The sequence below is a fragment of the Peromyscus maniculatus genome, chromosome X (assembly GCF_049852395.1).
Source record: "Peromyscus maniculatus bairdii isolate BWxNUB_F1_BW_parent chromosome X, HU_Pman_BW_mat_3.1, whole genome shotgun sequence".
Classification (NCBI taxonomy): domain Eukaryota; kingdom Metazoa; phylum Chordata; class Mammalia; order Rodentia; family Cricetidae; genus Peromyscus; species Peromyscus maniculatus.
In genome coordinates, this window is record NC_134875.1 from 145,817,754 (window position 1) to 145,832,271 (window position 14,518).

General features: G+C 40.9%; 1 protein-coding gene across 2 annotated transcripts in view; it reads right to left on the bottom strand.

The window, feature by feature from the left end:
- Positions 1-4,434: 4,434 nt before the first annotated feature.
- LOC102915039 (uncharacterized) overlaps positions 4,435-14,518 on the bottom strand; it is a 28,040-nt gene continuing 17,956 nt past the window's right edge. Inside the window, exons 1-3 of one of the 2 annotated variants that reach the window (XM_076561844.1) lie at positions 8,193-8,272; positions 7,639-7,751; positions 4,435-5,225 (exon numbers count right to left, since the gene is read on the bottom strand). In XM_076561844.1, coding sequence (XP_076417959.1) covers positions 4,547-5,225; positions 7,639-7,667 — 708 coding nt within the window. In that variant the 5' untranslated portion in view covers positions 7,668-7,751; positions 8,193-8,272 and the 3' untranslated portion in view covers positions 4,435-4,546. Of the gene's footprint in view, positions 5,226-7,638; positions 7,752-8,192; positions 8,273-14,518 lie in introns of those variants that run through there. The other variant, XM_076561845.1, reaches the window with a different exon arrangement.

Below are 14,518 nucleotides of genomic sequence, written 5' to 3' on the forward strand. Positions count from 1 at the left end.
GCTTTTAGGTTGTGAGCAGCACAGTTCAGCTGAGACCAATTCTGGATGAGGACTCAGAGGCCTCCAGTCTGAGGAAACAAGATCAGCTGAGAAGTTGGCCAGGTGAGGTTAGCTGTGGTTTGTTCTGTCTCTCTGACCTTCCAGTGTTCACCCCAATACCTGGCTCAGGTTTGATTTTATTAATAAGAACTTTTGAAGATTCCTGCTACAAGGGCCAGCTGGTTTCAGTGCAGAATTCTACCAGAATTTCAAAGGAGAGCTAATACCAATTTTTCTGAAATTGTTCTGAACAATAGAAACCGAAGGAATGTTGCCAAACTCTTTTTAGGAGGCTACAGTTACACTGATACCCACACAACATAAAGACGCAACTAGGAAAGAGAATTACAGACCAATCTCCCTCATGAATACTGACTGATGCAAAAATTCTCAATAAAATATTGGTAAACTGAATCCAAGAAAACATAAAAAAAAATTATCCACCATGATCAAATAGGCTTCATCCCAGAGATTCAGGGATGGATCAACATATGAAAATCTTTCAGTGTAATCCACCATATAAACAAACTGAAAGAAAAAAAAAACACATGATCATCTTATTAGATGCTGAAAAAGCCCTTGACAAAATCCAGCGCCCCTTCATGAAAAAATTCTTTTAGAGATCAGTGATACAAGGAACATACCTAAACATAACAAAGGCAATATACAGCAAGCCAACAGCAAACTAAACAGCAAGAAACTCAAAGCAGTTCCACTAAAATCAGGAACAAGACAAGCTGTCCACTCTCCCCATATCTATTCAATACTATACTCAAAGTTCTAGCTAGATTAATAAGACAACAAAAGGAGATTAAGGGGATACAAATTGTAAAGGAAGAAGTTGAACTTTCACTATTTGCAGATGATATGATAGTATACATAAGTGACCCCAAAAATTCTACCAAGCAACTCCTACAGCTGATAAACACCTTCAGTGATGTGGCAGGATACAAGATTAACCAAAAAAAATCAGTAGCCTTCCTATACACAAATGATAGATGGGCCAAGAAAGAAATCAGAGAAATATCACCCTTTACAATAACCACAAATTATTTAAAATACCTTGGGGTAACTCTTACCAAACAAGTGAAAGACCTACATGACAAGAACTTTAAGTCCTTGAAGAAAGAAATTGAAGAAGATATCAGAAAATGGAAAGATCTCCCATGCTCATGGATAGGTAGTATTAACATAATAAAAATGACAATCTTACTGAAAGCAATCTACAGATTCAATTCAGTCACTATCAAAATCCCAAAAAAATTCTTCACAAACTTGGAAAGAACAATACTCAACTTCATATGGAGAAACAGAAAAACTAGGATTTCTGAAACAATCCTTCATAATGCAACTTCTGCAGGCATCACCGTCCCTGACTTCAAGCTCTACTATAGAGCTCTAGTAATAAAAACAGCTTGGTATTGGCATAAAAACAGACATGTGAACCAATGGAATTGAATTGAAGATCCTGACAGTAATCCACACACTTATGAACACATGATTTTTGACAAAGAAGCCAAAAGTATACAATGGAAAAAAAGAAAGCATCTTCAACAAATAGTGCTGGCATAACTGGATGTCAACATGTAGAAGATTGCAAATAGATCCATATCTAACACCATGCACAAAACTCAAGTCCAAGTGGATCAAAGACCTAAACATAAATCGAGATACACTGAACTTGATAGAATAGAAAGGAAGTAGCATAGATAACATTGACAAAGGAGACCACTTCCTAAATATAACACCAGTAGCATAGACATCGACAGCAGCAATTAATACAGGGGACCGCCTGAAACTGAGAAGCTTCTATAAAGCAAAGTACACAGTAAATAAGACAAAATGACAGCCTACAGAATGGGAAAAGATCTTTACCAACTCCATATGTGACAGAGGGCTGATCTCCAAAATATATAAAGAACTCAAGAAATTAAACAGCAAAATAACAAACATTCCAATTTAAAAAATTGGCTACAGAACTAAACAGAGAATTCTCAGCAGAAGAATCTCAAATGGCTGAAAGTCATTTAAGGAATTGCTGGACATTCTTAGTCATCAGGGAAATGCAAATCAAAATGACTCTGAGATACCATCTTACACCTGTCAGAATGGCTAAGGTCAAAAACCCTGAAGACAGCTTATGCTAGTGAGGAAGTGGAACAAGTGTGACACTCCTCCAGTGTTGTGGGAGTCCAAATTTGTACGGCCACTTTGGAAATCGGTATGGAAGTTTCTCAGAAAATTTGGAATCAGTCTACTTCAAGACCCAATGATACCACACTCTTAGGCATACCCAAGGGATGCTCAAGCATACCACAGGGACACTTGCTCAACTATGTTCATAGCAGCATTATTTGTAATAGGCAGAAACTGGAAACAACCTAGATTCCCCTCAATGAAATAATGGATAAATAAAATGTGGTACATTTACACAATAAAGTATTACTCAGCTGTAAAAAACTATGACATCATGAAATTTGCAGGCAAATGCATGAAACTAGAAAGTATCATCCTGAGTGAGGTAACCCAAACTCAGAAAGAGAAGCATGGCATGTAGTCACTCATAAGTGGATAGTAGATGTAAAGCAATGAACATTCATACTACAACCCATGCCTCCAGAGAAGTTAGGAAACAAGGAGGGCCCTAAGGATGATGTATGGATCACCTTGGAAAGGGGAAACAGAGGAGATCTCGATGAGTAAACTGGGGGATGGGGGGGAAGAGGTGAGGGGATGGGGGTTGGGAACATGAGGGAACAGGATGGTCGAACTAGGGGAGGGATGGTGTTGGAGAGCAATGAAATAGAGGTCTTGATAGAGGGAGACATTATGGGGTAAGGGAGAAACTTGTTTCTAGGGAAATTCCCAGGACCACAAGGACAAGCCCAGATTAGACTACTAGCAATAGTGGTGAGGGTGCCTGAACTGGCCTACCCTGGTAAGCAGATTGGTGAATACCCTAACTGTCATCATAGAGCTTTCATCTAGTAACTGATAGAAGCAGGTGCAGAGATTCACAACCAAGCACCAGGCCAAGCTCTGGGCGTCCAGTGGAAAAGAGGGAAGAGAGATTATATGAGCAAGGGGGCTCGAGATTATGATGGGGGAAATCTACAGAGACAATTGAACCAAGCTCAAAGGAACTCATGAACTTTAGACCTACAGCTGTGGAACCTGCATGGGACCAGACTAGACCCTCTACATATGGGAATTCAGTTGTGTAGCTTAGTCTGTTTGAAGGGCTCCTGGCAGTGTGATCAGGAGCTATCCCAGGTGCATGAGCTGGCTTTCTGAATCCCATTACCTATGGTCAGACACCTTGCTCACCCTTCAAAAGCTGGGGAGGGTCTTGGTCCTGTCTCAACTGAATATACCAGGCTTAGCTGCCCCCCCCATAGGAGAACTTACCCTGTTGGAGAACGGGAAGAGGGGTGGGGAGAGCAGGATGAGGGATGAAAGGGAGATATGTGGTTGGTATGAAAATGAATAAAAATTAAAAAAAAAAACATTAGCATGCAGCAACAATTTGTACCAGTGCTTCTCTGACGAGCATGGCTACCTCAATTAGTTTACATAGATGTCTACCTCGTCTTTCTCATTAGGAACCTTAACTGGTCCTTTCTCTTCCTCTACCAAAGTCTATTCACACACATGATTCTGGAAGAAGGGACCAAAGGGAGAAGACCAAGTAAAAATACAGCTATTCAGTGGAACACTGGCTGTAGTCACTACATCCAGGGGTTGAGCTGCCCATTAGGGAAACACTGTTTTCTGATTAAACCCAGAGAAGACATAATGATTCAGAAGCTCTCCTTGGAAATGCAGACACTAATTTCCAGAAACCAGCTCCCTCCCCCATCTCTCCAATTTGGAGATGGCATTTCATTGTTTCAGTGAGAGCACCAAAGAGGTTCTTCTTTGGGATGGAGTGGGTTCATGGCATTATTAGTGGCTTAACCATATTCAGTAGAATCCTCTAACCCTCAGAGATCTTCCACACAGCTGAATCATGCCCATATCCTACCAAGTTGTTCCACACAGTGATCCCTTTGCCTAGCAGAGTAGACGGGAAGTGCCTGCGAATTTCAGATAGTCCCATCATGGGAAAGACTTCAGAGGCAGTATATATTAGGGCTTAAAAGTGTTTCTTTAATACACATTAGGGCATTAATTAATTAATTCCATGTGTTGTATTTCACTTTAATAACAAACCACTCACCTTAGGGTTGGTCTTTTGATTTATGCCAGTTTCATTTCACCAATACATTTGTCTGCCATAAAGAGTTGGCACTATCTGAACACATCATCTTTGCATGCAGAGCTTAGGATGTGAACACCTTTAAGGAAGGGAAGACATTAGACATGTAGAGGAAGACACAAGCTTCAGACACAGCCTAATAATCAAAGGAATATTTTATTTTTAGTGAGTAGAACACTACAAGAATATTGTGTAATGTTAGTAATTTTGACCAAGGAGTCTTCTGGCTCATTTTGCAAACACCAGAGCTCATACTTCAGGCATTTGGATTGCCTGCTTGGAAGCACCCTGGGCATTCAGGTTACTCTGTAATTTCAATGACCTGATCTCAAAGAGGAACATAATCATAGCAAAGAGTGACAGGGTGGCTGTCAGGACCCCTATGGGGAACACATGAGTGTAGTGTTTTTCGATCAGGTCTTCTTTCCTAACAGGAAAGGTGGGTGGAAAATCAAGAGTGGTTTCACCATAAAGATCTACTACATGGTTCCAGGTCACAGAAAGAGCTGTGCAAAGGCTGCTGAGAAGCAGAATTAAGACACAACACTTGTAGCAGAGTATCTGAATCTCAGGGACTGAGGCTCTGATAATGCTAACCCTAATAGCCGCTGAGCTAAAAATCACCACCACAGGTTTTATAAACATAGCCAGTAAGATCAGGATCTGTGCACATCTAAATTCAGGTGAAATGGTCCAGGTCGAGTTGACAGGGCTGTGCACCAGAATCCTGGTCACAGAACCAGAGATGCGAAACTCCCGATGGTAATAAGCTTCCCATAGTCCAATGTACACAAGCTGAACAACTCCGTCATCGAATTCCCAGAGGCGCCAGTATCGGCTGCTTTGGAGGATTATTCCAAACCCCAACGACAAGAGGCTGCAAAGGAAGCCAGTCAGTCTGAAGATCCATTCCTTCACCTGTGCAAATCTGTAGATAAGATTGAAAAAATTTAGAATAAATCCAGAAACACAAATGCAGAGTGATATACAGAGTGAATGAATCATGGTTTACAGAGTACTAAATACTCATACCTTGCCCTTGCTGTCTCAATTTTGTACTTATGTATAAGAAGCCTTTAAATCTATGACTGTGGCAGGAGTTCCCATTGTAAGATGTTTTGAACAATAATTTCACAATATCCTTCAAGTGCTGCTATATTCCTGTTTGTTGAATTGGAATTTCAATACTTGGAGTTAAAGGTGAAATACTAGTTTTCAGGGTCATTTAAGGTAATTCTAACTGCATCTCTCTTTGCATGACAGAAGAATTGTAAATAACTTTAATGAATGTTCTGGGGAGAAGAATGCTCGTTATTGTAGTGGATTGCTGCATGATCCTTACACAAGCATTTTAATGTGTATAACCCTTGAGAAGAAAGAAGCAAAAAGGAAAATGATACAGATGGTATGCCCATTTATGTCAAACCAAAACATACCTGACTTAATTATTTATTCATTACTTATTATTTATTTATTTATTTACTTATTTATTTTTGAGACAGGGTTTTTCTGTGTAACGGTTTGGCTGTTTTGGAACTCACTCTGTATGCCAGGCTGGCCTTGAAATCACAGAGGTTTGTCTGCCTTGACCTCTGGATTGTATACCTGACTTCGTTCAATATCCAAAGATATATGAACATAAAAGATGAAAAAAAAAAAGAAATGCTAAGCAGATCAAGGGTGTTAGAATAGATACTGTCGTAATTCTTTACATATTTTCCTAATGGTATTCAATTCTATAGAAAGGTATGTGTAATATTTTCTAATTAAAACCAGCATGAACACAAACTTTAACTTCTATGTGTAACTGGATGTAGATATAGCTTTTGGTAGATTACTGATTATCCAGTATGTGTGAGGTGCTGAGTTCATTTCCCATAACCACAAAACTATAATATGTATGTATAAGATGAGGAATCATGGATATGCAAATTTTTGTATCTGCTAACATATTCAGTATTGCACCTTGAGAATATTGGCTTCATTTGGGTGCAACACATAAAGTATCCTGAGGTATTTTGGTTGAGCCAATGTCATCTTTGACACAAAACTTACACTTCACATTAACACCATGAAGGAACTGATTTGCATCTTCTCTAAACTCAGATCTTTGAGTGTGGCAATAAGGAAAATGAGAAAATCATGATGAGTGGTCCTGAAGAGTTATTCAACAAAAGGAAGGAAGCAAAGTCCTTCAGTGATTCCAGCATGTGCATATGTTATTGCCATTGCACATGCAGAAGGTTAAGGTGTTTTTTGTGTATTTTTATTAAAGAAATTTTTTAAAATTCATTTTACATACCAACCACAGATTCCCCCTCTCATCCTTTCTCCTGCTCCCCCTAAGCCTTCCCCATCCAACCCACCCTTCATCCCCTCCTCCAAAAGTGTAAGGCCTCCCGTGGGGTGTCAACAAAGCCTGGTACACTCAGTTGACGCAGTACCAAGCCACTCTCCCCTGCATCAAGGCTGAACAAGACATCCCACCATAAATAATGGGCTCCAAAAAGCCAGCTCAGGCACCAGGGATCCTGATTCCACTGTCAGGGGCCCCTCAGACAAACCAAGCTACACAACTGTCTCCTGTATGCAGAGGGCCTAGTCTGGTCCCATGCAAGCTGCAGAGCTGGCAGACGAAAGTTCATGAGTTTCCAGGAGCTTGGTTCAGTTGTATCTGTAGATTTCACCATTATGATATTGACACCCCCACTCCTTGCTCATATAATCCCTCATCTCTCTCTTCAACTGGACTCCCTGTTTCTCTTCAGATGGTATAAATCTTTCACCTTTTACTAAGGGTCTTATAAATGGAATCTCCTTGCCAGAAAGCATTACCAACAAGCTACTTACGGTTCCATAATATCCTATGGAATGTGCTTTTTAAAATGGTGAAGGTTGTAGACTTACTGCTTGGGAAATTGCATCAACAAGATCAGTTTGCAATTGGTGGTGGCTTGGGTATCACCATGAGCTCTTTCTTGCCAAGAGAGATCTGAGGCAGTGACTGCAGGAGCAGTATGCTTTGAAGCAAAAATGAAAGGAGGGAAGATGATTTTGTGCCAAATGAACTAGCTTGGCAGGATGTGGTACTGCCCTTGTCTGAACCCCCAAGAGTAGACACAAGTGTTTTGTAAAGAAACAAGTAGAGCCGGGCGGTGGTGGCGCACGCCTTTAATCCCAGCACTTGGGAGGCAGAGCCAGGCGGATCTCTGTGAGTTCGAGGCCAGCCTGGGCTACCAAGTGAGCTCCAGGAAAGGCGCAAAGCTACGCAGAGAAACCCTGTCTCGAAAAAAAAAAGAAACAAGTAGAAAGCTTTCATGTAACATATGTTATGTTTTTACCTTTTTGTGTTAGGGGCGAAGTGATCCATTTGGAAGATGACAATATCACAAGTCTTCTTCTAATTCACAGAAAATGCTGATTAGAGAGGGAGTCACATGAAGTGGTGAAGCACCTGAGTAAAAGAAGTCCCGTTAGGCACATGTTTCTGCTCAGAACAATGCCTTGTTGATGGTTGGGCTCTCAGAAACTTTTGAATTCACAGCACATGCTTTACTTAGTTAGAACTTATGTTAAACACTTCAGGATATTAGTGACCCTTGAATGATACCCAGAAAATTGTTATTCTCATTTTATACATAGGGAAATACCAGAGATGCTAATTCCCATTCACAAACTTAAGTGAGGTACACAGATAAATGGGAAGTGCAAACACTGGAGAGTTATTATTCACTTGGGTTTTCCTGTCACTTATGATGTTCAGAAGGATTTATTGAAATGGAAAACATGTACAAAAATACCCTAATCAATATGTCAGAGGCCTTCTTTGGCATCTTATGTCTTAAGATAGCGAAGGTGATTAATAAAAACAACATGGAAAATATAAAATTCTTACCTTTTCATCTCTCTTCTAGGAAATTCAAGTGTTACTGACTGCCAACCTTAAGAGAAGTAACTATATGCATTCTTATGTTTCCATGACTACAAGTGCTATGTGGTTGGTCCTGGGCAACAAATGGGTTCCAATGGGGACCCATGAAATGTCAGAGTGAAGTCTTTATTATTATTATTATTATTATTATTATTATTATTATTATTATTATTATTATTATTTTATTCTACAATACTATTCAGTTCTACATAACAGCCACAGATTCCCTTGTTCTCCCACTTCCTGTCCCCTCCTCTTCCCCCCAGCCCATCCCCCATTCCTACCTCCTCCAGAGCAAGGCCTCCCCTGAGGACTAATATTGACCTGATAGACTCAGTCCAGGCAGGTCCAGTCCCCTCCTCGCAGATTGAGCCAAGCGTCCCTGCATAAGTCCCAGGTTTCAAACAGCTAGCTCATTCAATGAGCCCAGGACCTGGTACCACTGCCTAGATGCCTCCCAAACAGATCAAGCCAATCAACTGTCTCACCTATTCAGACGGCCTGATCCAGATGGGGGCCCCTCAGCCTTTGGTTCATAGTTCACGTGTTTTCATTCGTTTGCCTATTTGCCCCTGTGCTTTATCCAACCTTGGTTTCAACAATTCTCGCTCATATAAACCCTCCTCTTTCTCGCTAATTAGACTCCCGGTGCTCCACCCGGGGCCTAGCCATGGATCTCTGCATCCAGATTCCTCAGTCCTTGGATGGGGTTTCTGGCACAACTATTAGGGTGTTTGGCCATCCCATCACCAGAGTAGGTCAGTCCCTGCTGTCTCTCGGCTATTGCCAGCAGTCTTTTGTGGGGGTATTTTGTGGATTTCTGTGGGCCTCTTTAGCACATTGTTTCTTCCTTTTCTCATGTGGTCTTCATTTACCATGGTTTCCTATTCCTTGTTCTCCCTCTCTGTTCTTGATCCAGTTGGGATCTCCCACTCTCTTTCCCTTGACCCTCGCCCTTCATTGCTCCCACTCATGTCCAGGTTGTTTATGTAGATCTCAGCCAATTCTCCATCATTGGGCAATCTTCGTGTCTTTCTTGGGGTCCTGTTTTCCAGGTAGCCTCACTGGTGATGTGGGTAACAGTCCAGTCATCCTTGTTCCACATCTAGTATCTTCCTATGAGTGAGTACATACCATATTTGTCTTTCTGAGTCTGGGTTACCTCACTCAGGATGATTTTTTTCTAGATCCACCCATTGGCCTGCAAACCTCATGATGTCATTGTTTTTCTCTGCTGAGTAGTATTCCATTGTGTATATGTGCCACAATTTATTTATCCATTCTTCACTTGAAGGGCATCTAGGTTGTTTCCAGGTTTTGGCTATTACAAACAATGCTGATATGAACATAGCTGAGCAAGTGCTCTTGTGGTATGATTGAGCATTTCTTGGGTGTATGCTCAAGAGTGGTATAGCTGGGTCTTGGGGGAGATTGATTCCCAATTTTCTAAGAAAGCGCCATATTGATTTCCAAAGTGGTTGTACAAGCTTGCATTCCCACCAGCAGTGGAGGAGAGTTCCCCTAGTTCCACATCCTCTCCAGCATAAAGTGTCTTCAGTGTTTTTGATCTTAGCCATAAATGTCAGAGTGAAGTCTTTAAAACTGATTTCTTATTAAGTGATGCATCAAATAGCCAAAAACTATTCTTGGCTGTCTACTTGATAACATCTGGAATTAACTAAAACTCAAATTACTGGGCACACATGTGAGGGATTTTTTTTCTTAATTATATCATCTGAAATGAAAAGACCTACTTATAGTCCAGATCTTCCATGTGGGAATATTCACCTTTAGTACATATCTTTAACGATGATATATTATATTGTGCTGGCAGCCAATATAAAACATATGGCAGCAAAAATGTTTTCTTTTACTTCTTGTTCTCATTCTCACGATAAAGCCTGCTGTGGTATGTTCTGTATGTCCTGTGGGAGCCCTTCTTGGGTTCTTTGTGGCGTTACCCAGCAGGTCCGCATAGAGGATGATTAGGACCATGGGCCTGAGTGCAGGTGTCTGAGATGGTCTGCACTTGGCTGTGCTGGGGGATGGTCTGTATGTCAAGTTGTTCTGATTGATCAATAAATAAAACCCGATCGGCTGTGGCTAGGCAGGAAGGATATGCGGGACTAACAGAGAGGAGAAATAAAAGGACAGGAAGGCAGAAGGACTGACTGGCAGATGCCGCCATGACCAGCAGCATGTGAAGATGCCGGTAAGCCACCAGCCACGTGGCAAGGTATAGATTTATGGAAATGGACTAATTTAAGCTATAAGCACAGTTAGCAAGAAGCCTGCCACGGCCATACAGTTTGTAAGCAATATAAGTCTCTGTGTTTACTTGGTTGGGTCTGAGCGGCTGTGGGACTGGCGGGTGACAAAGATTTGTCCTGACTGTGGGCAAGGCGGAAAACTCTAGCAACAAAAGCCCGTTCCTTTACTGGTATAAGAACTTACCTCTTCATGATTCCAACATATATTGAAGACCAACTATGATACTCAGCCTTGTTGACTGAACAATTGCTGCATTCTTTGACCTTCTGTTGGTAGACAGTCACTTTTGGACTAGTTGGAGAACAGCCTCTAAGACATTATAATAAATCACTTTCATAGATAGATAGATAGACAGGTTTATTGATTGATACATAAATATAGATATAGATAAAGATATATTTTATAAGAACAGAACCTCTAGAGAACCCTGGACAATAAACATCTTAGTATTAGAAGTGGTTCTAGAGCAACAGAAATATAAGGGTGAATTTTTTGAGTATCTGGAATAGGCTTTCCAATTTGTCAAAACCTATAGTTACTAAAACCTCTCAAGTTACTGACCTTTCAAGGAAGCTCAGAGGGAACCAAAAGCCCATGGTGTGAACATAAAGAGACAAATGCATTTGATTATCTTGGTTCACCAATTGTGAGGGACAAGCGGTTTGGTGACTCTGCATATAAAACTTTCCAAAAATTGTGAAAAAAATAAGGAAAATGATGATGCTGGTCAGTTGCTCCTAGCATTTCTGGATAACTTGACAAAGGAAAAGAATGAACTCAATGATAAAACTGAACAGTCCCAGTTGACATAAACAGTTTAAAGGTACATAAGTATACCCTGGATGAGAAACTTCATTCTAGCAGCCACAGAACTCCAGTTGAAGAAAATCAAACTAAAGCCTTCATTCTAAGGTTAGCTGAATTATAGTGAAAACTCAAGTCCCAAACTGGGAGTGTCTTAGCAATTAAAGTAAGGGCATGAACTGGCAAGAATGATATCCAGTAACTTAGGATGAGAATGTGTGTTTGGATGGGATTGAAGCTGAGAACTTTGAACCCACAGATTCTCAGGGTTTATCTCACCCCAGTCTTTCCACCCTCAATAGAAGATGTACTCACATCCTCACCCCCTGAAGTAATGCCATCTCTTCCTTTAACTGAGAAATTAATTCTTCATTGTTTGCTAAACTAATAGTGACTTTCTCTGAAGAAAATGCCAGGCAAGACAATACTGATTTCCCTCAGAGCCAAAATATTTCTTTGCCTCTAGACCTATAACCAAACTTAAGGCAGAGCAGGCTCCTGGAAGGGTTGTAGAAAATGTAGTCCATGAATAGGTATGCTACACTACAAAGACCTTAATGAGTTTGCAGATTCATTCAAATTTAAGTCTGGGTGAGATGTGTGGTAATGAATTTTAAGAGTGTGTGATAATGGCAGAAGGAACATGAAACTGGATCACGCTGCATTCATTCATATGGGCACTTTGAGTAGAAATTCTGTGCTAAATATGGATATTCACACAGTTAAGAAAAAGGTGTCATGAGTTTGTTTGAATAGCTGACTGAAACATTTGTACAAAATGGCCTATTGAACAGGAGTTGGAGCTGTCTGCTATTCCTTGGCTTAGTGGTGATGAAGGCATAAGGATCAGCAAATTTCAATGCTAGAGTAGGCACACTGTGCAAAAACCTAATCCTTCACAATAGGATAGCCCAGATGATATGCCCTTCACTAATCCCATTTTTATTTTTTGAAATATTTTTATTTTATAATTAATTTAATTTTACATATCAGCCACAGAGTCCCCTGACCTCCCTCCTCCCAGCTCCCACCTTCCTCCACTAATCCACCCCCATTCTCACCTCCTCCAGGGCAAGGTCTCCCCTGGGGAGTCAGCCCAGCCTGATATATTCAGTTGAGGCAGGTCTAGTACCCTCCTCCCTACACCAAGCCTGAGCCAAGGGTCTCAGCATAGACCCTAAGTTCCAAAAAGCCAGCTCATGCATCAAGGACAGGTCCCAGTTCCACTGTCTTGGGGGCTTCCTAAACAGTTCAAGCTAATCAACTGTCTCACTTATCCAGAGGGCCTAGTCCAGTTCTGTGGGGGCTCCTCAGCTATTGGTTCACAGTTCATGTGTTTCCTCTAGTTTGGCTATTTGTCCCTGTGCTTTTTGCAATCATGGTCTCAGTATCTCTTGCTCATATAATCCCTCCTCTCTCTCTGCAATTGGACTCCTGGAGCTCCACCTGAGGCTTGGCCGTGGTTCTCTGCATCTGCTTCCATCAGTCATTGGATGAGAGTTCTACCATGACAGTTAGGGTGTTCGGCCATCCTATCACCAGAGTAGGCCAGTTCAAGCTTTCTCTCAACCATTGCCAGTAGTCTATAGTGGAGGTATCTTTGTGGATTTCTGGGGACCTCTCTAGCACTTTGCCTCTTCCTATTCCCATGTGGTCTTCATTTATCATGGGGTCTCTTTCCTTGTTCTCCCACTCTGTTCCTGATCCAGCTGGGACCTCCTGCTCCCCTAGCTCTTTTTCCCCTGACCCTTGCCCTCCATTATCTCCCCCTAGTTTGCTCATGTAGATCTCATCCATTTCTCTCTCATTGGGTGATCTCTGTGTCTTACTTAGGGTTCTCTTTACTAGGTAGCCTCCCTGGTGTTGTGGGTTGCAGTCTGGTTATCCTTTGCTTTATATATAGTATCCACTTATGAGTGAGTACATACCATGTTTGTCTTTTGGAGTCTGCATTACCTCACTCAGGATGATATTTTCTAGTTCCATACATTTGCCTGCAAACCTCATGATGTCATTGTTTTTCTCTGCTGAGTAGTACTACATTATGTATATGTACAATATTTTATTTATCCATCATTCAGTTGAAGGGCATCTAGGTTGTTTCCAGGTTCTGGCTATTACAAATAATGCTGCTATGATCACAGCTTAACATGTATCCTTGTGGTATGATAGAGATTTCCTTGGGTATATGCCCAAGAGTGGTATAGCTGGGTCTTGAGGGAGGTTGATTCCCATTTTTCTAAGAAAGCACCATATTGATTTCCAAAGTAGCTGTACAAGTTTGCACTCCTACTAATAGTGGAGGAGTGTTCCCTTTGCTCCACATCCTCTCCAACATAAGCTATCTTCAGTGTTTTTTATCTTAGCCATTCTGACAGGTGTTAGATGGTATCTCAGAGTCATTTTGATTTGCATTTCCCTGATGATTAGGGATCTTGAGCAATTCCTTAAATGTCTTTCACCCATTTGAGCTTCTTCTGTTGAGAATTCTCTTTTTAGCTCTATATCCCATTTTTTAAATTGGACTATTAGGTATTTTGATGTCTAATTTCTTGAGTTCTTTATATGTTTTGGATATCGGCCCTCTGTCAGATGTGGGGTTGTGGAGAACTTTTTTCATTCTGTAGGCTGTCGTTTTGTCTTGTTGACCATGACCATTACCCTACAAAAGCTTCTCAGTTTCAAGAGGTCCCATTGATTGATTGTTTCTCTCAGTGTCTGTGATACTGGTGTTATATTTAGGAAGTGATCTCCTATGCCAGTGCATTCAAGACTACTTCCCACTTTCTCTTCTATCAGATTTAGAGTTACTGGATTTATGTTGACATCAAGTTATGCCAGCACCATTTGTTCAAGATACTTTCTTTTTTTTTTCCATTGTGTAGTTTTTCATTCTTTGTCAAAAATCATAAGGTCATAGGTGTGTGGATTAATGTCAGGGTCTTCAGTTTGGTTCCATTGGTCCACATGTCGCTTTTTGTGCCAGTACCCAGCTGTTTTTATTACTAGAGCTCTATAGTAGAGCTTGAAGTCAGGGATCGTGATGCCTCCAGAGGTTGCTTTATTGTACAGGATTCTTTTGGCTATTCTGGGTTTTTTGTTTTTCCATATGAAGTTGAGTATTGTTCTTTCCAGGTCTGTGAAGAATAGTGTTGACATTTTGATGGGGATTGCATTGAATCTGTAGACTGCTTTTGGTAAGATTGCCATTTTTA